The 22,798-nt window shown below is 42.9% G+C and overlaps 2 protein-coding genes across 6 annotated transcripts in view; both read left to right on the top strand.

Moving 5' to 3' along the window:
* The window catches only part of si:ch73-40a2.1 (ephrin type-A receptor 3), a 33,309-nt gene extending 27,282 nt beyond the window's left edge, over nucleotides 1-6,027 (top strand). For 3 of the 5 annotated variants that reach the window (XM_054734175.2, XM_054734174.2, XM_054734169.2), the window contains 5 exons: nucleotides 2,605-2,714; nucleotides 2,909-3,068; nucleotides 4,589-4,725; nucleotides 4,903-5,131; nucleotides 5,237-6,027. In XM_054734175.2, coding sequence (XP_054590150.2) covers nucleotides 2,605-2,714; nucleotides 2,909-3,068; nucleotides 4,589-4,725; nucleotides 4,903-5,131; nucleotides 5,237-5,599 — 999 coding nt within the window. In that variant the 3' untranslated portion in view covers nucleotides 5,600-6,027. Of the gene's footprint in view, nucleotides 1-2,604; nucleotides 2,715-2,908; nucleotides 3,069-4,588; nucleotides 4,726-4,902 lie in introns of all 5 variants that reach the window. The other 2 variants (XM_015958095.3, XM_054734193.2) reach the window with 2 other exon arrangements.
* Nucleotides 6,028-9,064: 3,037 nt separating this feature from the next.
* On the top strand, nucleotides 9,065-21,508 carry rab1ba (zRAB1B, member RAS oncogene family a). Its single transcript, XM_015958093.3, has 6 exons — nucleotides 9,065-9,291; nucleotides 15,860-15,932; nucleotides 16,051-16,146; nucleotides 18,466-18,561; nucleotides 18,647-18,778; nucleotides 21,107-21,508. The coding sequence occupies exons 1-6, from the start codon at nucleotides 9,278-9,280 to the stop codon at nucleotides 21,293-21,295; spliced, it is 600 nt and encodes a 199-aa protein (XP_015813579.1). The 5' UTR covers nucleotides 9,065-9,277; the 3' UTR covers nucleotides 21,296-21,508.
* The last annotated feature ends 1,290 nt before the right edge of the window (nucleotides 21,509-22,798 follow it).

Here is a 22,798-nt window from a genome sequence, read left to right as displayed (position 1 = left end):
TGTGTTGTGTCGGTCCATTGTGGTAATTCTGTCAGGCTTCTTGTGATCTCTAGTGTTTTTGATCTGTAGTTTTGGTATTTGGACATTTTGGGACTTTTTGGCTCCCTGCCTTTTGGATTTATTTTGTTCATCCTACAAAATAAAGGAATTTTCTTTATATATCATCTCCTGCCTCGTGTCATCCTGGGTACCTGCATTTTGGGTCCTAACCATCCTCGTATCGTGACATCTGCATCTCCCTCATGTGTCTCCTTGTGTGCTCCATCCCCCTCTAAGGATCCCCTTCTGTGTCTCTTTGTGTTCCTCATGTGTCCCCTAGTCACCCCTCTGCAGTGATTCTATAAGGTTCAGCTTTTTATTTAATTAGTCCCTTTAGTGTGTTTCTTTCCCCACCGGTTTTTGTAGTTTTCCTTCCCCTTTAGAATATTATTTTGCTGGCTCTTCTTGTCTTTAGGTTTTAGCTCTTAGGTCATGTTTGTTTCCTCTCCCTGATTTGTAATTGCTTCACTTGGTTTCTCTCCCCACACACCGGCAGCTTATCTGCCTCTCATCATGCCCCAGTGCATATAACCCTGTCTGGGTCTCTATTTGTTGTTGGGTCATTGTTCGTGTCACCCTTGTCTCGTTCCCCCTCTAGATTTTGGTTTTTGGATTCTCTAGGTTTTGCTATTTGGACCTTTTGATTTTTGTTTTTGGCTCCCTGCCATTTTTGGATTTGGTCGTTAATAAAGGATTTTACGTTATTTCTCCACCCAGTTGTCATCTGGAATTTCTGCATCTTTGGGTCCTAACCTCCTCCTGGCTCCTAACGTGACAGTTTTGTGTCAGTGCTCGGTTTAGGAATTAAATGCCAAAAATGAGCAGTTCCAAAAAGTTTACAGTTGCAATCAGAGAAATTAGAATAGAACGCTCCCCTCGCCTGTTGAGTCACCACTCCAGGATTGTTGGGAATCCAACATTTTTACTTGTATAGCACCTTTCAGAGTCAGAGGACTCCAAAGCGCTTTACAATACAGTGTACCATTCATCCATTCACACACTGTTGGTGATGAGCTACATTGTAGCCACAGCAAGGGGTGCACTGACAGAGGTGAGGCTGCTGAGCACTGATGCCACCGGTCCCTTCAACCACCACCAGCAGGTAATGTGGGTTAAATGTCTTGCCCAAGGACACAACAGCAGAATTCTCTGTCAGGAGCCTGGATCAAGCCTGCAACCTTCGGATTACTGGACACCATGGCTGCGTGCATGGTTTGGTTGACAGTCACTCACACAGATGCTTCTGTACATACAAATACATACAAATACATACAAACACATGCAAATACATACAAACACATACAAATACATACAAACACATGCAAATACATACAAATACATACAAACACATGCAAATACATACAAACACATACAAACACATGCAAATACATACAAACACATGCAAATACATACAAACACATACAAATACATACAAACACATACAAATACATACAAATACATACAAACACATGCAAATACATACAAACACATACAAATACATACAAACACATGCAAATACATACAAACACATGCAAATACATACAAACACATACAAATACATACAAACACATGCAAATACATACAAATACATACAAACACATACAAATACATACAAACACATACAAATACATACAAATACATACACATACATACAAACACATACAAATACATACAAACACATACAAATACATACAAACACATGCAAACACATGCAAATACATACAAATACATACAAACACATACAAATACATACACATACATACAAACACATACAAACACATACAAATACATACAAACACATACAAATACATACACATACATACAAACACATACAAATACATACAAACACATACAAACACATGCAAATACATTCAAATACATACAAACACATACAAATACATACGCATACATAAAAACACATACAAACACATACAAATACATACACATACATACAAACACATACAAATACATACAAATACATGCTAACACATACAAACACATGAAAATACATACAAACACATACAAACACATGAAAATACATACAAACACATACAAATACATACACATACATACAAACACATACAAACACATACAAATACATACACATACATACAAACACATACAAATTCATACAAATACATGCTAACACATACAAACACATGAAAATACATACAAACACATGCAAATACAAATCACTTTTGGGAGAGTGGTTCTGTTCACGATCTTCCTGTTTTGTAAAGACCATAGACCCGTTACTATAAAAGTCCTAATGAGTCTCCTAATCACCTAAGAAGCAACTGTCACTCCTTCATTCCTAGTAGCCAAACCTAAGCATGGGTGATCATATTAAATAAATTAGAGTCAAAAATACAAAACAGCTGAAAGTATTGATATCAGAACAGATGAGTACTAAAACACAAAAGTGTAAATAAATCCTCCTTGGTTAAGATCAGCTGACTTGACTTTGAGGTCTTCTGAAAACACAGTTATGTGGAAGTGATTCTGCCAAATGATGCACAGTAAAATGTGTTTTTGTGAATCAGCCTCATGTGCTTCCTCTTCTAGTTTGTCCCCCACCAGACGCTCCTGAGATTCATGATTGACATTGCTGCAGGAATGGACTATTTAAGCTCTCAAGGGTTCCTGCACAGAGACTTGGCTGCTCGAAACTGCATGTGAGTCTATGAAAGTGTTGGGATGGAGGATGTGTGAAGACTTAAATGGAGAGCTCCTCGTAGATGGCTCTGTCTTTTATTGGGACATAAACATTGTTTGTATTTGTGCAGAAATCCAAAAGACAATTGACCAAAAGGTATTGACATTTTTTATTTTCTGAGTTTGGAGACTAATTATAATTTGTTTTGCACAGGTTGGGTGATGATCTTAAGGTTTGTGTAGCTGATTTTGGCTTGTCCAAAAAAATCTTCAGCAGCAATTACTATCGCCAGCAAGTAGCAATCCGTATGCCAATCAAGTGGATGGCCATGGAAAGCCTGTCTGAGTCCATTTACACAGCCAAAAGTGATGTGGTACGTTTGGTTTGGAGCACTTTTTGCTTTCTGTGGATTTGAGCCATGCATTAGACCGCCTCAGCAGTTTGAAGCCAAAGTTTCAGACCCTTTGCAGCGTGGCGATGGGTTCTGCTGTGCCAGCACCTCCTCAAACACTGCTCCTGAACAATGACACTCCTCCAATGAAAACAGACCCTCTCTCTGAAGTATTCACATGCAAACATAGTTTCACAAAAACAGTTGTGTGGTTGTAACTTCTTCTATGGAGGACTCGCGCTCAAAGACCTGAATGGTTCTCTTTCAGAAAGATGACTGATAATAACATCATGTACTCATAAACAGATCAAAACTGCAGTCAGATTGTCTTAAACTACACCTCAAATACTGACTAAATCACTTGCTCATGTAGCTTAAAGGTGCAGTATGTAAGAATATAGTGAGAATTTTGCAGTGGAATCCTAAAAGAGTCTGATGTTTCAGTCATTTTGGAAGGAAGGTTCTACTGAAACATGACCTGAACCGTCTACAGGTGGTTCAGAATACCTGTGCTCGGCTTCTGACCGAGTCCTCCAAACACACCCACATCACCCCGCTTCTCCTCCAGCTTCACTGGCTGCCAGTCAACTTCAGGGTTCATTTCAAGATCCTGGTTCTGGTCTCTAGCGCCTTACATGGACAAGCACCATCTTACATTGGTGATCTTAGTCCCTAAACCCCCAGCAGGTCCCTGGGGTCCAGTGATCAAAGCCTACTGGTTGTGCAGCACCAGGCTAAAGGTCAAAGGTGACAGATCATCTGCTGATGTGGCCCCCAGACTCTGGAACTCTCACCCCCTGAGCCTGAGATCAGTGGACTCAGTGGTCTCCTTTAAACTCACCTGTTCAGGCTTTGGTGGGACCTTCATCACCTCCATCTCCTTGTTCTGCTCTTTCTACTTATTCAGCTTTTCCAGGGATCTACTGATTCCCTCTTTCCTGTTCATTTTCTCTCTCCCTTTCCTTACATTTAATAATCACACTTTTTTTCCCTAATTTTAAACTTTTTTTATTTGAAATATTTTTTATGTTTACATTTTTTGCTTTTGTGAAGCACCTCATGATTTTTATCTTGAGAGGCGCTTTACAAAAGATAGTTTTCTTTCTTTCTTTCAAAACCAAGGAAGGAGGGCCGTAACTACTGTTTACCTTCAGTGAGGGTGGGGTTAACGTGTCTCCTGCGAGCTAATGCTGCAGCGCCGAACACTGTAATTTGACGACGGACGGTAAAAAGCTCCAGAGTTGTTTAAAGTGGCTGCAGGAACCAGTTTACTATAGGACATCATTTTACTTCATTTCTACATAATGCACCTTTAATAGTACACAGCATTTACACACTCACTAGTACATACACTATCGTTTATTATTACTGTAAATAATTATTCTGTACTATTATTCGGATGAACAGAATCAAATGTTGTGGATCAGGAAGTCTGTGTCCTCATACGAGGATGTAGTTATTCTACACGCCCGGCTCTAATCATCTTCTCATCACCGTCGCAGTGGTCATTCGGAGTAACTATGTGGGAGATTGTGTCCAGAGGAAAGAGTCCATATCCTGGTGTCCACAACCACGAGCTGCTGGACCTGCTGTCGTCTGGACTCAGACTCAAACCACCCGAGGACTGTGATCAAAAACTGTGAGTCTGGTTCTGGTTCTTCATTCTGAGTTTGAAGCTGAGACAACTGAATCAACACAACATGACGTGCTTTTTGCTCTGTGAAAATGTAAACTCAACAGCGTGTTTTACACTGACTGGAAGGAATTAGAAAACATCTTTATGATTTGGTGATTCCTGTTCTTCTTCCTACCACAGATATGAAGTCATGCACAGCTGCTGGAGTTCAGATCCAAACCTGAGGCCCAACTTCAGGGATTTAGTGGGAACACTGGAACACCTTCTGTCTGAGCTACCAGTCCTGGAGGCCTGTCAGGAAGCTCTGTACATCAACCAGGGCTTAGAAGCTGCTGAAGCTGCAGGTGCATCCCTGGATCTTGGGATGGACTTTGGAGGAAGGCTGGAAAACATCTACCTGCCCTCTCCCGTGGGTGCGGACAGGAACCAATAACTGGGATTTTTACATTTACCTTTCTTGCTTGTTGTGATCTAGTTCAGTCCATCCATTATCTGTACCTGCTTGTCCACGCAGGGTCACGAGGGGATGGTGCCTATCTCCGGCAGTTTCGGGCAAACAGGCGGGGTACACCCTGGACAGGTTGCCATCTCAGGGCAACACAGAGGCACACAGGACAAACAACCATGCACACACACTTATATACCTAAGGACAATTTAGAGGGACCAATCAACCTGACAGTCATTTTTTGGACTGTGGGAGGAAGCCGGAGCACCTGGAGAGAAGCCACGCATGCACAGGTAGAGCAAACTCCATGCAGAAAGACCCCATGCCGGGATTCAAACCCAGGACCTTCTTGTTACGTGATAACAGTGCAAACCACTGTCTTACTGTGCAGCCCTGATCTAGTTCTAGTTACCTTAATTTCCGGACTATAAAGCGCACCTCAATATAAGCCGCACCAACAACAAAAAAAAAGGTTTCTACACACACGCTGCACTCAAATACAAGCCGCGGCGCAGCAGCCACATGCAGGTCTCCGGTGCACGGCGCATGTACGGCCACAACATAAGATAATTAGACAGAAAGACGCTACACGAAGGTTTTTCGTTGTTGTTTTAATTCAACAAAACAAATTTTAACACGGGTGAACGTGCCTGCAAGTTTAGAAAAGAGAACAGCACTGATAGCATTCACATTTCTGGATGGTTATAAAATAAAAACAGCACTGACACGTTATTACCGGTAATTTGCATGTTTAGAAGAAAAGAACAGCGCTGACACAGCATTAATAAGCCCTGGATGATTAGAAAATGAAAACTGCACACAAAACATGCCTGGTTAGTAAATAAAACACACTTGTCTACCAGAAGAAGTCATTCGCTCTCATCTTCCTCTTGCACACTAAAGCCAGTAAAGTCCTCTTCTTCAGTGTCGGAGTTGAACATCCTCAGAAGAGCTTCGTCACATACCTTTTCTGTGGCGATGTCAGTGTCGCTGTCCGTGTTGCTGTCGTCATCCCCGGGTGAAGCTGGCTTGAATGAGTTCTTCCCGCTGCCGTCTCCAGCGCCGAACCATGGATTCATTCATGCCAAGCTTACGTGCGGCAGCACTGTTTCCCTCCTTTACTGCCAGATCCATGGCCTTCAGCTTAAATGCGGCATCATATGAACTCATACGTGTAGTTACCATGATGAGGGGGTATGGATTTGAAAAAAGTTCTTCGTGGTGCCAGCTGCTTGCATGTGCTAAATTAAAATGAGCACTTTCTTCGATTTCCACTTTTGACTTCCACCTGTTTCACTTTCTGCTAAAGCGCCCCCTAGTGGCAGGTGAAGGAAAATCTTCAGTAAAGCCGCACCTCATTATAAGCTGCACGGTTCAAAGCGTGGGAAAAAAGTAGCGGCTTATAGTCTGGAAAATACGGTAAAAGTTTAACAGTTTTATCCACATGAATTTGTGAAGTTTGTCTGTTACATTTTATTTGTAGATTAACGCAGATGCTACCTAATAAAATCTAATTTCTGTCATAGTTCCTTATGTTGTGTTTCTTATTTGAAGGACAAAGTGCTTTTCAGGTGTCATGTAGGGATGAGTGAATCTGCACACCTCATCCATCACTTGGATATTTTAAAAATAGCTTTGAACATTATTTATAAAAGTGTGTATTCTCTGTCTCTAGGCTCCACCTGTATTAATATCTGTTCATGCTTATCTAACATTTGGTTCAGTGCACACTGTAATGGATCTATCATGAGCGGTTAAAACAGCTGAAATGTACTTGAAGAGCCCTGACTCCTTGGGTTCGATGTGTATTTATTTATTAAAGTTACCGTAATATTTCCAGTCGTGCCCACGACCAGAATGTGTGTGCAACCAGTTGCTGGACAACCTATTCTCTTCAGTTCAGCTGTTTCATATCTTATTTTCAAAGTCATTTTAGTTACCGGTAAGTAAGCCTGCTCTCTGGTTCGTGTTTCTCAACTCTCGTTTGTACATTACATAAAAACAAAACCGCTAAATCTGAATTTGTTTTCAGAGAAGTAATGTTAAAAAAACACTTTTTGATGAATGAAAATATTCAGGATTTCCATTATCTTCACTGTTCTGGATAACAGACTCAGGGGGATCTCCATTCCTGATCCATACCTGGCAGAGAGGTTAAGCTCTTTGGGTAGTTAGAACCAGAAGAAGAAGAAGAAGAAGAAGAAGAAGAAGAAGAAGAAGAAGAAGAAGAAGAAGAAGAAGAAGAAGAAGAAGAAGAAGAAGAAGAAGAAGAAGAAGAAGAAGAAGAAGAAGAAGAAGAAGAAGAAGAAGAAGAAGAAGAAGAAGAAGAAGAAGAAGAAGAAGAAGAAGAAGAAGAAGAAGAAGAAGAAGAAGAAGAAGAAGAAGAAGAAGAAGAAGAAGAAGAAGAAGAAGAAGAAGAAGAAGAAGAAGAAGAAGAAGAAGAAGAAGAAGAAGAAATCATTTCTATGGCGCCTCTCAAGATAAAAATCACGAGGCACTTCTCAAAAACAAAAAAATCAAAATATAAAAAAGAATTTAGAAAATGAATAAAACATATTTAAAATGAGCAAAAATAGACAATTGCGATTTAAAAATGTAAAGAAAGAGAGAGAGTGAACAGGAAAGAGGGAAATCAATGGATCCTGAGGAAGGTGGAATAGGTGGGGAGAGCAGAATAAAGAGAGAGAGGTGAAGAAGGTCGTACAAAAGCCAGCTTGAACAAGTGAGTTTCAGCTGCTTTTTAAAGGAGACCACTGAGTCCACTGATCTCAGGCTCAGGGGGAGAGAGGTCCAGAGTCTGTGGGCCACAGCAGCAAATGATCTGTCACCTTTGACCTTTAGCCTGGTGCTGCACAACCAGTAGGCTTTGATCACTGGACCTCAGGGACCTGCTGGGGGTGTAGGGACTAAGAAGATCACCAATGTAAGATAGTGCTTGTCCATGTAAGGCCCTATAGACCAGAACCAGGATCTTGAAATGAACCCTGAAGTTGACTGGCAGCCAGTGAAGCTGGAGGAGAAGCGGGGTGATGTGGGTGTGTTTGGAGGACTTGGTCAGAAGCCGAGCACAGGCATTCTGAACCACCTGTAGACGGTTCAGGGAGGTTCTGCTCAGACACGTGAAAAGAGAGTTGCAGTAGTCTACGCGTGAGGAGATGAAGGTGTGGAGAACTGTCTCAAGTTCAGAGCGGGACAGAATGAGACTCAGCTTAGCAACGTTCCTGAGATGGAAGAAGGAAGAGCGAACAAGAGAACTGACATGAGAATCCAAGGTGAGAGCTGGGTCAAAGGTCACTAAGATTCCTGACAGAAGGTTTGGTGTGAGAAGCAAGCTGACCAAGAGAGTCTCTGACTTTGTGAACCAGCTTGTCTGGGGCACAGATGAGGATCTCAGTCTTATCTTCATTCAGCTGAAGAAAGCTCCCACCATCCAGGTTTTAATGGAGTCTAACAACCAGGGATGTGTTCACATCACCAAGAGACAGCAGAGTTCACTTCAAACCATCTGGTTGTTTCTTTTTTACACAGAATCTTACAATCAGTAGACAAACTCAGCCTAAATCATTTATTTTATATTCAGCTGTAAATTGTGGTGGTCAGGTTATCTGACTTATTTTGTAGGCTTTAATTTTAATTTCAGCCAGTCTAATGATGCTTGTGTGACCAAATCTATCTGAATATTATAATACCGTTAAAAGAATATTTTCAAACGCCGCCTTTATTATATTTTATTATATAAAATGAACCCCAATTTTTTAAACGTGATTAATCATTAGTTACAAAACACGGAACTATAAACCGAGGCGGAGTTATCGCGTTGCGACACATCACTTTTCGTCACTTCCGCACTTGCGCACTTTTCCTAAACCTTTAACGAACAGCGTACACAGAAAGGTAGAAAAAATACTTAATTTATTAAAGATATGAACATTTAGTGGGGATGTGTATTGTTAAAGTAGAACTACATGAAATAATAAAGCGGAAGTAGTGAGCGGAACGAGCCTAAAGCCCTGTAAGTGCCTCAGATTGCCGGACTACAGCCATCTGTAGCAGGAGGAAAAGACCAGACCACTCGACAACAGGAGAAAAAACACGTCTCGAGGGAAACCATGAATCCTGAATAGTAAGTTTTCATTTTTAAATGGTGTTCGGTTTATTTACATGTAAGGTGGTTTACAGTGAAGTATCACTCAAAGCTAAAAGCTGTCTGAACAGTGGTAGCTAGCTGCCCGGATCATAGCTCATTATGTGTAAATAACTGGAACTGGGTAGTTCCACGTCAGCTGACGACTTCTGGAGCTGTTGTGTGTTGGTTCTGGCTCTGGTCGCGACCACTTGAGAAAGGGTCACGCGCTGTTTGGCAGCAAAGCTCCGAGGAGACGCTGCCATTGTTCGTCTCAGCAAGTGGAGAATCTATGAGGCGCCGATTATAAAACAAAAACCTATTAGATACATTTATAATATTTAGCTCATGAGAGCAATAATACAACTAAAATATGCTGTTAGTGTCTATTCGTAATCTCATTGCGTTTTATTGATACAATGTCACTAAGGCCAAAAATGAAGGTCAGAATCAACATATATAAAGTTACATACAAGTGTGTAAGTGTGTGTGTGAGAGACTGGGGGGGGGGGGGGTGTCCCACAGCTGAACAGAACCCTAAATGGGGATTTCTTCACCCTGTTTTTTTTTGTTTGTTTTGTTTTGTTTTTTTACTTTGTTGGGTTACTTGTGTTGTACTTATCATATTTATGTATAGCATAGAAATGATATTTTCTTCTTCTAGCAGTCTATACTTGCCTGTCCAACCGTAGAAAAAGAAAAAGCTTTTGCTCTGCAGGTCGATCTAGCCATGCTCCGTTGTAGCCCCAGCTGGTCTACCTTTGGCCTGACCTGTTTTGTGGCTTGCAGACCACGGCGCTCTACGTTTGTTGGGCTAGTCACTGGGGCTACAGCGAAGAAAAACCACAATGATGGCATCGGCTCACCAAAAATGCTCTTTTGAAACAATGTTGGCATCAACTTTAGATGATTAAAGCCGGGCATACACTGTCCTATTTTTGGCTCATGCAAGTCTTGCGTCATTTATACTTCGGGGAACAAGAATTGAATTATACCTCACCACCAGCTCCCGATCGGCAGAACACGGAAATCAAACATGTTGGATATTCTTCTCAACCCGAATGAGGGTATTGCACTGTCCATGCAGCCCTGCCACAAAAATATATCAGAATCGCTCATACAGCACCCATAAACCCTCACACTTCTTCCTACAGCTACGGCAAGCCTGAAGGACAACAGACATTAATAACAGCACAGCAGTCAGATTTTGTACCCAAAGGTCTGACGTGTTGTGCCTAAAAACTACTACTTTTAACTCTAAAATGTTGCTACCACATGCACCGAGTGAGCAGGTCATACAGTGAGAGCTTGACTCGTGAGCTTTGTTCTGTGAGGAAGTCGTGCAGCTTAAGATGGAGCTTAATGCCACAGAGAAAAAAGTTATAAAGTGTACGCTCAGCTTTCGACTTGGGGTTTTATTGGAGACATGAACAGATGGAGGTAATTAGATCTTTTATACTGAACAGTGTTTCCCCTAGGAATTTTTCCAGCTGTGGTGGTGAAGGGGGGTGTGAAATTATGACACGTCTCACCTTTATGTTAATATTGTTTTATTTGATGCACTCTACTTTGAACTGCACCAATCCAGCAACTGCTGCATTTTAATAACTAGTATTAAAGGTGAATACACCAATATTTGCACAAGAATAATTTCTGTTTTAAACTCTCAGTGACACACTTTGCAGGGGTGAATTGGCATTTAATTTTTCTTGGCGTCTGGAAAAACATCTCCTTCTGCCCCCCTTTATTTTGGTCCAAGATCATTACTGGGCTGGCCCTGTTAAACACCTTCTACACCCCTGCTTAGTAGACTTAATGAAGTATTTTTAAGCCAGTATAAAAATGACTGAAACACAAATTTACATATTTGGCACTTTTGACCAATATGTTTGATTTAATTTATTGTTAAGAACATCAAGATGCATTACAGTGAACATTATAATAAAGTACATGTTTCTAGTGCAGAGAGGAGACAACCCATAGAAGCACTGATTTGATCTCATTTCAGAGAAAAATAGAACAGGTCAGATGCATCTAATAAATAAAATTACTAACATAAACTCAGGAATCTGTTTATTTGCTTCATTGTTCTGGTGCTGAAAATATCACTAATGCAGATGAAAGGAGACACACAGATGAATGCACCTCTTATTTATTATTTGGAAATTAGTGGGTGTGGTTTGCATCAGTACATTATTTTAAGTCTGAAATTGATATGGATTGATCAGAAGTTGCTATGTGTGTGGTTTATTTCAAAACTATTTACAGAGCAGCCTCAGAACTGAGATGAAATATTTTTGATCACAATAGTAAAGGAACTATTACAGAACAAGTTTTTCAGTAAAATCAGAACATTAATATTTAAGTTCATGAATTAATACATCTGAACTCATGCAGTAGGAACGAGGAAATATGAAATACTAGAACCAGACACAACTTTTTATTTTATTTTAATTTGATTAAACTGATTTTTTCCTAACCTTGTTGGCATTTTCCCCACACACAGTTAAACAAAACAATGTTGATTATGGTGTGTGTGAGACAGAGAGAGAGGGGGAGAGAGAGTTAAAATAATTTTTAAAAACCCGACCGGAGTGGAGGCAGTGACTGACGCATGCACGAGCCGTTTTCAGCTCTGTCTTGTCAAATGCACCACGTACGTTACGAAAAAAGTAACTTTAAATATTGAACTGAAAAAGAGGCGAGCTGAAGAAAACGTAGGGAGTACTGAAGAAAAGTGGGCTACATGAAGCAAGCACAGAGAGATCCGTTACTGTCTGTGTGTGTGCGCGCGTGGATGCCTGGGCCGAGCGGACTAAGCTCCCGTCCCGGCTGCAGAGTTTTGTGTGTAGGGAGGGGCGGGCGCTCAATGTGACTGGCCAATCACAGAGCGTGAAGACAGTCAGTTACCCAATGAGGATTTTCCTTCAGCACGAATACAGATATTTACGAGTTTTACACTCGTTTCATTCGTCAAAAATGCTTTATCCGTACGCTCATCACTAGCTGTAACCACCCTGCCCTGCCTCCTCCTCCTTGCTGCCTGCCGGCTGTGATCACAAGCAACAACACAGTAGTTCCCGCTGCTTCTTCGGGAAACAGCGCAAAAAAATGAATAAATATAAATAAACAAACAATAAAACTTGGGATCTTGTAGGTGTGGCGGTGGGATTTCAGCCGTGGCGGGCCGCCACGGCTACGCCTATGTAAGGAAAACACTGCCGAAAAAGGATGTATTTGCTTCTTTATCTTTTTTAATTACATATGGCGGACTTCCCGTTGACTTATTGCAGTAGCGATGGCTGTTACATTGTTTGTTGCTCTGACGAGTTGCAGTAGCGATGGATGTTACATTCATTGCTCTGATGCACATGTGTCAGACATCTGGCCTGCGGAGCATTTTTATGTAGCCCTCAAGATTAATATAAAAAATATATTAAAACTGACCCGCTGGCCGATTTTACCTCAAAGACTACAACTCCCGTGATGCTTTGCGCCGTTAGCGCGGAGCCGAAGTGCCCCCTCCTTTGTGTTTTTTCCAGCGTCTGCTGCCGTTGTCTGCAGCTGCGCTCGGACAAACTAAGCACTCCTCTCACTCAGCCCCGAGTTTACTCAGCTATTTGCCGACGTTGAAGCCCAGAAACGGAGATTTTAACCGCTCAGTAATGTGTTCACGACTCAACGAGAAAGTTTGCCAACTAACTTCCAGACAGAGCTGATGTAACTCAAGCGAGCAGCGACACGCTCAAACCAGCATGACTCTGTGGCTGCTGTAGTTTTTATTTTTCCTCCCCGACACACAACAACGCGGTTAAGCTGCTCAGACATGTTCAGCAGCACAAACCTATGTGAGCACCTGTAGTCATCTAATGTTGTCATTATTATGATGAAGATGAACAAAACAACAGGAGTCTCCTCCTCAGCTCAGATCAACCCCATGATGCAGGTATCTGGCTGGAACAGGTGAGCATCACAGTAAACCAGTGGAGCAAACTGAGCTTTAAATATGTTGGTTTTATGCTCTTTTTCTGCTCCAAAACATGAAAGTTAACAGGTGAGATATTCCATGTTGTCGTTCTTTTTTAAAACACAGAAACGGTTTTGCTACCTGTTATTGACGCTACAGTTTCGCCGACGGCTGCCGGCTTCTTCAGGCTGACGCTGATGGTGGTGCGTCACTTCCTTCTCCGTTTATCTCAACGAGATAGCCGAAGAAGCCGGCAGCCATCGGCGAAACTGTAGCGTCAATAACAGGTAACAAAACCGTTTCTGTGTTTTAAAAAAGAACGACAACATGGAATTAGAAATAAAGCACAGCAAGAACACACCTAAGATGTTCAAAGGTGAGAAATTGCATTTTCATTTAAGATAAAATGATATTTTTATTTTGTTGTTGGCCCGTGAGAAAAGATTTAACCTACAGTAAACAGGAAGTGGAAAGGCTGCAGATAGATGAATAGAATAGAAAATCCCTTTATTGCTCCTCAGTGGGGAAAGCTAGACGTCACAGCAGCGATGACACTTATTACAGGAGAAAAAAAGGAGAATAAAAAATATGAAAAATGAATAAACAACAAGAAAACATAAAGGCTGAATATACTACAAGTAACGAATACCACTGATGTGTTTAATTTAAAATCGACTTGCTCGTGTGTAATTTGGTTATTCCACATTCAGTGTTAATGCAAAAATAAGTTTCTTTCCAAATTAAAAGGTTCAAAATTGCATACATGTTGATAAAGAAAATGTGCAAATTTGCCGTCACTTTTTCAAAAAATATTAAGTTTAGCCTGCAACTCCGTCCCAGATATTCATTTCGGCCCCGTGTGAGTTTGACACCCCTGGTCTGACGGGTTGCAGTAGCGATGGATGTTACGTTGTTCGTTGCGCTGACAGGTCCTAGTGTTGTCTAGTTGTGTGTGTAGGCAGTTTAAAAGGCAACGGCATATTCTGCCCCATGACTCGGTGGTTTCAGTGGTCAATATTAAGATTCAACTTTATATGGTGAACAAATAGTAAATGGCCTTCTGGAGTCCTGGAACCCCCCCAAGGTGCTTTACAACACATTCACCCACGCACACACACATTCACACGCTGGTGATGATGAGCTACGATGTAGCCACAGCAACCCTGGGGCGTACTGACAGCTGGCGAGCACCACCGGTCCCTCCGACCACCACCAGCAGGCAGGGTGCGTTAAATGTCTTGCCCAAGGACACAGCAGCAGCAGTCTCTGCTGGGAATGCTCAACCATTTGATTCCTGAGCTACTGCTGCCCCTATACTTGAATTAAATTCAAAATATTTCAAATAAACCAGGTACATCTATATTTAATTGTAACTATTTATGTTTAACATTACCGTTTGATTTTATAAGATTTAAACCGCATTTATTTTACACAAATATTACAATTGGCCCTCTTAAGTGTTGGCCAGTAACGGCACTCGTTGGTGAAGTAGCCGACGGTGAGGAAGTTGTGCTGCAGTAATGAAAGCATCTGAACTTTAGATTGGATTCTTTTTTCGGAGAACGACGGCTGATACCTATGACCAGTCGAAGTAACCGTAGATGTTGGAATCCTGAACCTTGAAATGAGAGGACATACCTTTCTCAGAACAGAGGCATATTATGGTCTGGAGCCTCTGGCAGAAGGTTTGAATCCTGTCAGACGTGCTCAGCTTACAGGCGTGTTGTTCAGGTGTTTTTATGATGACAGGAGAAAGACCTGCACAACAGTAAAAGGAATGGGACATACCCCTGGATTCCACTTCAGGTCTGTTTTGGGCCAGGGGACCTAGCATGAGTGTCCCAAATCATATCACCAGGGCATCCTGGTCCAGGTGAGGTCTTTGTTACAGGATAAAACCAGTCATGTGAAAGCAATGTCAGGAGAATGCCAAGATTTGTTTCCATGTAAAATGGAATAAAATGGATTTTATTTATTTATTTATTTATTTATTTTACATTCTACTGAAATATGAACAGAGGTGTCTGCAGAGCATGTCCTGGGTGTTTACAGAAGATGGGAAAAGGGCAGTTACACCAAGTTCTCAATGACCAGAGGGGCATTAACGGGATTTCTGAGGTAGACATGGTGTCAACACCTTATAATGCGATAAACACCAACATGTGTTCTGGTTTAGAGAGGTCAACCTGATGATTCAAACTGGTCTCCATGATGAGTAAACAAGTCATTTAAAGCTTCTTTATGTTTTTATGGTTTATTTTCTATAATTCACATGAATAAAAATCAGCATCAAAAACATTTTTACTCCCATCTCCTGAGATCCTGATGGTAAAGTGACATGATGACAATCTTAAAGACCAGAGACAGCTGCTGCGGGTGCTTTTTAAAGGCCTCTTCTTCACAGGACAGGTGTTGAACTGGCTCAGAACAGCAGCCACAGATAAACACGCAGCTGCAACAACAACAGCAACAGATAAACACGCAGCTGCAACAACTGGAGGATCCATCCTGAGTCCTTTAAAGTGTTGCAATCCACAGTGGGAATGTTGTTATGGTTATCCCAAACTCCAAACACCGTTAACAGATTTTGTTCTATTTCAGTGACTATCTGTTCAAACTGCTTCTCATCGGGGACTCTGGAGTTGGGAAGTCTTGTCTTCTTCTACGCTTTGCAGTAAGTGTTCCTCCAGCCTGTGGCGGTGTCTCCTCCTATTGAAGCCTTTGTTCCTTACTGATTCTGCTCATGTTCTGACCCGGTCTGCTTCTTCTCCCTTTGCTGGACTCCTCTGCAGGATGACACCTACACAGAGAGCTACATCAGCACCATCGGGGTCGACTTTAAGATCCGCACCATCGAAATAGACGGCAAGACCATCAAACTGCAGATCGTGGGTTCATCAAACACACACACACACACGCACAGACACACAGACAGGTGTTTTTAATACAACAGCAGAACTAGAATCCTTGTTTATGATGATGGTTTAGAGCCTTTAGCTGGAGATCAAACAGGCTCCACAGCAGTTTGGCAGCATAACCTCACCAGGTTTAAAGTACAGCATCCTCCTTAAGCTTGGTTTATGCTTGATGCGTCCGCGAGGTCCACACGGCTCCATGCACCAAAATTGCGTCATTTTAACAACCACGCCCCTCCACCGCGCCTCCGCACGGCCCAAACTTTTTGCATCGCGCACCTAGGAGATTTTCTAACCACACGGACGGTCGGACGTGGAAAAACATGGTGGACTGGCAAGAACTAGCATGGGTATGGATGGGTACCTTTGACATTTGAATCGATTCGGTACTAATTCCCGGTACCTAGGAATCGATACCGGTACTTAACGGTACCAATTTTAGATACTTTTGAGTGTTTAATATTTTAATTCTCTTTTATAATTAAATATATATTTTTCTCAATATATAACCATATTTCATAAATATCACGATAAATAACATACAACTGTTTGTATTTTAGCATCGTCCTTGTAGTTTTATAAGCTGATAATTAAACTGAAGCAAACATCTTTACTGTGAACTAAATTTACTGTGTATCTTCATTCCTTTTGCCGTCCTTTTTTCATTTGATTTTTCCCTCTGGGAAGTTAGAATTTCCAAGGAGAAAGCGAACGCACCATTAGCTGATAACAACGGCGGCAATGGAAGCTAACATATCAAGCTAACGTTATCTTAAACAGTTTATTTAGCTGCTGGAGCAGATTAAAACGATGATGCCTCACACTTAGATCGTTGTCGCTGGTTTCATCTTCACCCAATCACCCGTCGCATTTAGTAAAGTGAAGCCAAACTTTAGAGCGCGTTCATGTTCTTCTAGTCAGAAATTCTGAGTTCCGAGGAGAAAGTGAACGCACCATTAGCAGAACGGAAGCTAACAAATCAAGCTAACGTTATCTTAAACATTTTATTTACCTACCGGAGCAGATTAAGACGAGGATGTCTCACTTAGATCGTTGTCGCTGGTTTCATCATCACCCAGTTACCCATCACATTTAGAGAAGTGGACCCAAGCTTTAGCGTGCGTTCTTTCTACCATGCTGCTCTGTTTACAACTGGCTTGCAGCGACCAACGTAACGCTCTTGCGCATGCGCAGCTGTCTAGGAACGTTCTCGTTATGAAGGACGGGTACCGAAACGAGGCTCCGTTTCAAATGACGTGAATCGGTGCTCGGTCGGTATATGGAATTCGGTCGGTACCTTAAAAAGTACAGAATTCAGTACCCATCCCTACATGGCAGAGGTTCGTAAATACAGACATTTGTATGATTCAGCTCTCAGAGATCACCGTGATCAACATGTTGTTAATAATTCTTGGAGAGAAATAGCTCGCACTGTCGGAAAAGACGAGGACGCTGTTAAAAATGCTGGAATGCCATGTTGTAAACAGTAATTTTTACTTCTACTATGGTGTAGTGTTGGATGCTTGCCGTAGAGCTCCATGCTGCCCCCTACAGTTTGGGAGAATATTGGCTCACCGCAGAGACAAGCCGCATGAACCATAAACGCTGCAAGTTGTGAAGCGCTTTCCATCCGCGAGCCGCATCACCAAGCGGAAAGTAAATGTGTCAAGCATAAACCAAGCTTTACACTGAGCTCCCAACGTGTCACTGAAGGTTTGGGGACTACATATAAGTGGACATTTGTGCACGCCTACGCTACTTATAGCTGGTTTAGGTGGAGAACTGAGTCACTTCTTGCTTTTTGCTGCAGTTACACTCAGTTCTTCTCACTTCAGGTGTTGAAGCCACGCCACCAGCACAAGGACACAGAACTCAAAACAGTGAATATGGACCTGCAAAGCTAAATCCTTTTGCTCCTGACATGGTCCGTTTAGATCTCTTTGCTAGTTGAGTTCAGCAGAAGAGCCCGAAAAAGTCCCAACATGTCGTAAATGTATTCATCCTTAATTATTTAAATATTAGATCTCCTAAATGATTCCCCACGTCTAGAAAGAAAAGTTCTTCCATCCTTTCCTTAAGAAATGATCTGTTAGCCTTTATGTGCTCGGTGTCCCATGATGCAGCAGGGCAGGTGTTCAGCCCACTGCTCTTCTTTGAAACGGTGGTCATAATGTTGTGGCTGATCTAACGAGATTCTTGTTGTTACTCAGTGAATCCCACTTGTGTGATGACATCATTAGCATTTCTGAACCCTTTCCATGTTGTGTAATTTGCCGGGCCGGTGCCTTGCAGTGGGACACGGCGGGTCAGGAACGGTTCCGTACCATCACCTCCAGCTACTACCGCGGAGCCCATGGCATCATAGTTGTGTACGACGTGACGGATCAGGTGAGTGGTCCTGTTTGAGCCAGTCTGTAGAAAGCAGGGCCGTGCTGTTGTGGTTGGTCAGAACCTTCATGTCTTCATCCTCTAGGAGTCCTATAATAATGTGAAGCAGTGGCTTCAGGAGATCGATCGGTATGCCAGTGAAAACGTTAACAAGCTGCTGGTGGGAAACAAGGTTGACCTAACGACCAAGAAGGTGGTGGACTACACAACAGCTAAGGTACCATCATTGCTTTAGAGTCTCCACCAGTGGGCCGTCTGTAGAAGGAGCAGACAATCATTCATACCTGGAGGATTCTTCCTGCTGAGTAACTTCCTGTCCCGGTCCAGCGGTTTGAGCATAGATGTCCGTTTCCGTCCCATCTCCATGTCAGTGACAGCACAATAAGATGGACCAGCACTTCCTCCTCGCCTCTGTTAAAGGTTGTAGCTGCCCAGGTTAGCATGCAGGACAGTGAAAGCAGCGTCCCTGTGCTCAGCTCAGGGCCTTAGGGACTGTTGGCAGTAGACAGGGTATCCGCGGGTCCTTAAAACGTCTTAAATTAGCTTTTCCAAATTTAAGGCCTTAAAAATCCTTAAAAATGACAAATAATCCTTAAATACTGTTTCCAAAGGTCTTAAATTACCAAAGACCCAATAAACAAGATTCTTTTATTTCTATAAAATTTTCGTGAATTTCTAGTTGGTGTTCAGCATATTTGTGTACGATGTTGGCGTAAGCGGAACCGTACACCTTCAGTTGGTTGTGAAAGGGGACTATTTTTAGATGAGCACATTAGCTGGTTAAGCTAGTGGGAGCTTGCACCATGGGGAAGTGGAAGTTTAATGGTAACTGGATGCTAATCCCACGATCGCAGCGTGGTTGGCACCGGTTCCAGGCAATAGCTGTAAATTATAGCTTAAATTAAATTTTTTTTAAATGATAAATGACCCGCACTTGTATAGCGCCTGTCAGAGTAAGGACTCCAAAGCGCTTTACACTAGTGTATCATTCATCCATTCACACACATTCACACACTGGTGGGGTTGAGCTACGATGTAGCCACAGCTGCCCTGGGGCGCACTGACAGAGGCGAGGCGCCACCGGTCCCTCCGACCACCACCAGCAGGCAACGTGGGTTAAGTGTCTTGCCCAAGGACACAACAGCAGAATTCTCTGTCCGGAGCCGGGATCGAAACCTGCAACCTTCCGATTACTGGACAACCCGCTCAACCTGTTGAGCTACCACTGCCCTGCTGAAATAGCTTAAATTTGGCTCCCTTGATCCTGCAGATACCCTGAGTAGAGGTGCTGAAAAAAATCGATTCAAGTCTGAATCGGGATTCTTATTAATAAAGGTTCAGAATCGATTCCGAGAACTGAAATAATTGGCACGTTACAGGTTTGAGATGCACTTTTGTGATCTTTGTTAGGAGAGTCAGTACTCCGATTACTTTTGTGCTCCCATAAACTGAGATGATTTATGTTTGAATCTGCTGATAAGAGGGCACTTGAATGTCATTGTTTCCATACTCAGAAATTTGAGATATTCTCATATTTATTTTCCAAGTTGATAAGTGAGTACTCAGGATTACTCATGTAACTTGTTTCTACACATACTTGAAAAGTATTTGACCATATTACTTTCAAAGCTACTGTTAGGTAACTACAGATTAGTTATATTTTACAAGGTAAGCAAAAATAAATGTTGCCTTTTGGTCAAAAGATTGCTTCTGTTTACAGTTTTAGAATCACTTTAGTGTACCTTGTAAATTAGCATTTTTGGAGCACGACCAGTTTAAAGTCCAATAAAAACGTCCCATAGCTTTAACTAACTTGTACAACAAAGTAGTTCATCCTGGAGCGGACACTCTCTGTTAACACTGATTATGAATCGATTTAAATCGAGAATCGATTCTTGAATCGATTCGGCACCCCGAGAATCGGAACGGAATCAAATCGTGAGTTGCTCTGAGATTCACATCCCTAGGTGGCAGTGTTGTAAACGAGAAAGTACAAAACCCCAAAAGAGAAAACTCTTACCGCTTGTTGTGAAAGAGTGAATCTCAAGGACAAAGGAGGGTCGTAGCTGCATCATGTGACGTGTGATGCGCTACTCACACTCCTAAAACACACGCGCGCGCGTGTGTGTGTAGAGCAACACTCGGGGATCGCTGCGTGTCTCTGAAACCGGTTCCGGTGTGAAGACTCGGTTGAGACCAGAGCTGTGGTTCTGGATCTGACCTGATATTTACCCACAACATGTCAGATGTTATGCCATGCTGTAGTTCTTTTTTAAAACACAGAGCAGTTTACCTGTGATCCCGCTACGTTTCGTTTGCGGCGGCAGCCGCAAACGAAACGTAGCGGGATCACAGGTAAACTGCTCTGTGTTTTAAAAAAGAACTACAGCATGGAATTAGTGATACGACACAGCAAGAACACACCTAAGATGTCAGATGTTAGCTCGTGAATTAACCAGGAGCAGCTCTGGGTGACGAGTCTGCTTACAGCCTGTCTCTCTCCTCCCCCCCTCCCCCCCCCCCCCCCCCCCCCCCCCCCCGGCAGGAGTTTGCTGACTCTTTGTCCGTCCCCTTTTTGGAGACCAGCGCCAAGAACGCCACCAACGTAGAGCAGGCCTTCATCACCATGGCGGCAGAGATCAAGAAGCGCATGGGACCGGGGGCCACAGTCGGCGGGGACAAGCCCAACCTAAAGATCGATAGCACCCCCGTGTCTGGGGGGGGTTGCTGTTAGAGGACGCTCAGCCGTGCCACCACACACACACGCACACACACACACACACACACACCTCTCTACCCGATCACACATCATCTGTTGTATCGTCATTATGCTAGTTCTCCATCGTGTTACCCCACCCCCCTAAACACACACACACACACACACACACACACACACCTTGAAGTGTCCAGGCGTAGAAACGTGTTTCAACTTTTAAGGGTTAATTTATCACCAGAGGTGAGTTAGGACGAGGGTCTGAGGACGGAGGACAAGAAGGTTGTTACGGGTTGTGGTTTTTGTCCAGATTCTACCCACTGACTCGAGTCCAGTCAGACCTGGTCCTGGTCTGTGTCCACCCGTCCTCCTCATCCCACCACACACACACACACACACACAGTCCTGCACTGACGTCTAGTCGCCTGCTGCAGCTGCTCTGTGAACAAGACTTCCCTCGTGAGGCTCCGCCCACTCCTTTAGCTTGCCTCTGATCTGAGATCAGTTTGTGTGAGCTGTGGATGTAAGCCAGTGAGGTACTGGGGTTCTCCTGGTGAGCTGGTGAGGTTTCTTCTAGCTTGGTGAGCTGTTCTCTGATTGGCTCTTTTAGGAAGCTGTAATCTTTCTTGTTTATTTTTTTAGGTCTGTTAACTTTTATTTCTGTGAATCAAAGCAGATATGATGAGATGCAGCATCTAGTGCCGCTGCTCACAGTCGTAACTCGAGTGGACTTAAGTGAAGGTTTGGTTCTGGACCGAGACCTAACACCGGGCTCCCTCAGGCTCCTGCTGAGTCCAGGAAGTTGTTTTGGTCTCGCTAGACCAAGGTGTCGCTGAGGTAGTGGTGGATCAGATGGAGTTTCACACCTGAGTGGTTCTGAGACTTTAATGTTGTTGTTGAAACAGGTTAGCAGCTAACAGCTGAGTAGTCCTCGTCCAGTGACCTGGAGTAGCAGATATAAGCTAGTCCACCATCTGCTCATGTAGCTGCCTTTATCGGTGGTTTTCTGTTGGACCAGCGACCGTCCTCTAGCTTCACTCGTCTAAAAACGGGTGAACAGACTCCCCTTCCCCATGGAGGCTGGCAGTGGTTATGAAGTGAACCCATTTCAGATGATCCATAAATAGAAGGTGAAGCAGATGTGGTGCCAGTAGGTCAGTCAGTCAGGCTGGTGTGACACGTTTTGCTGTTCTAGTCAGGACCAGTGAAGACCAGGACCAGTACAGGAAGTCCTGTATACAACCGAAAACTTGCTGCCATTGCTGTAAAAAGCTGCTCTCTCTCTCTCACACACACACACACACACACACTGCTGGAACTGGGGTTATGCCTCGTGTAGTCGTGTCGCGTGGAAGTTCTGGGACTGACTGGTCCTGGTTTGACCGGATATGAACTCCCAGCCGTCCGATCCCGTCTACGCTAGCCCTGGGTCTGTCACAAGATCCTGCTTTTAGGAGGCAGCAGAAGTGTGTGAGGGTTTCCAGACGTAGCTACATGCCTGCCATCACGCTGAATATAAACACA

The sequence above is a fragment of the Nothobranchius furzeri genome, chromosome 3 (assembly GCF_043380555.1).
Source record: "Nothobranchius furzeri strain GRZ-AD chromosome 3, NfurGRZ-RIMD1, whole genome shotgun sequence".
NCBI lineage: Eukaryota > Metazoa > Chordata > Actinopteri > Cyprinodontiformes > Nothobranchiidae > Nothobranchius > Nothobranchius furzeri.
This window is presented reverse-complemented; position numbering and strand designations above follow the sequence as displayed.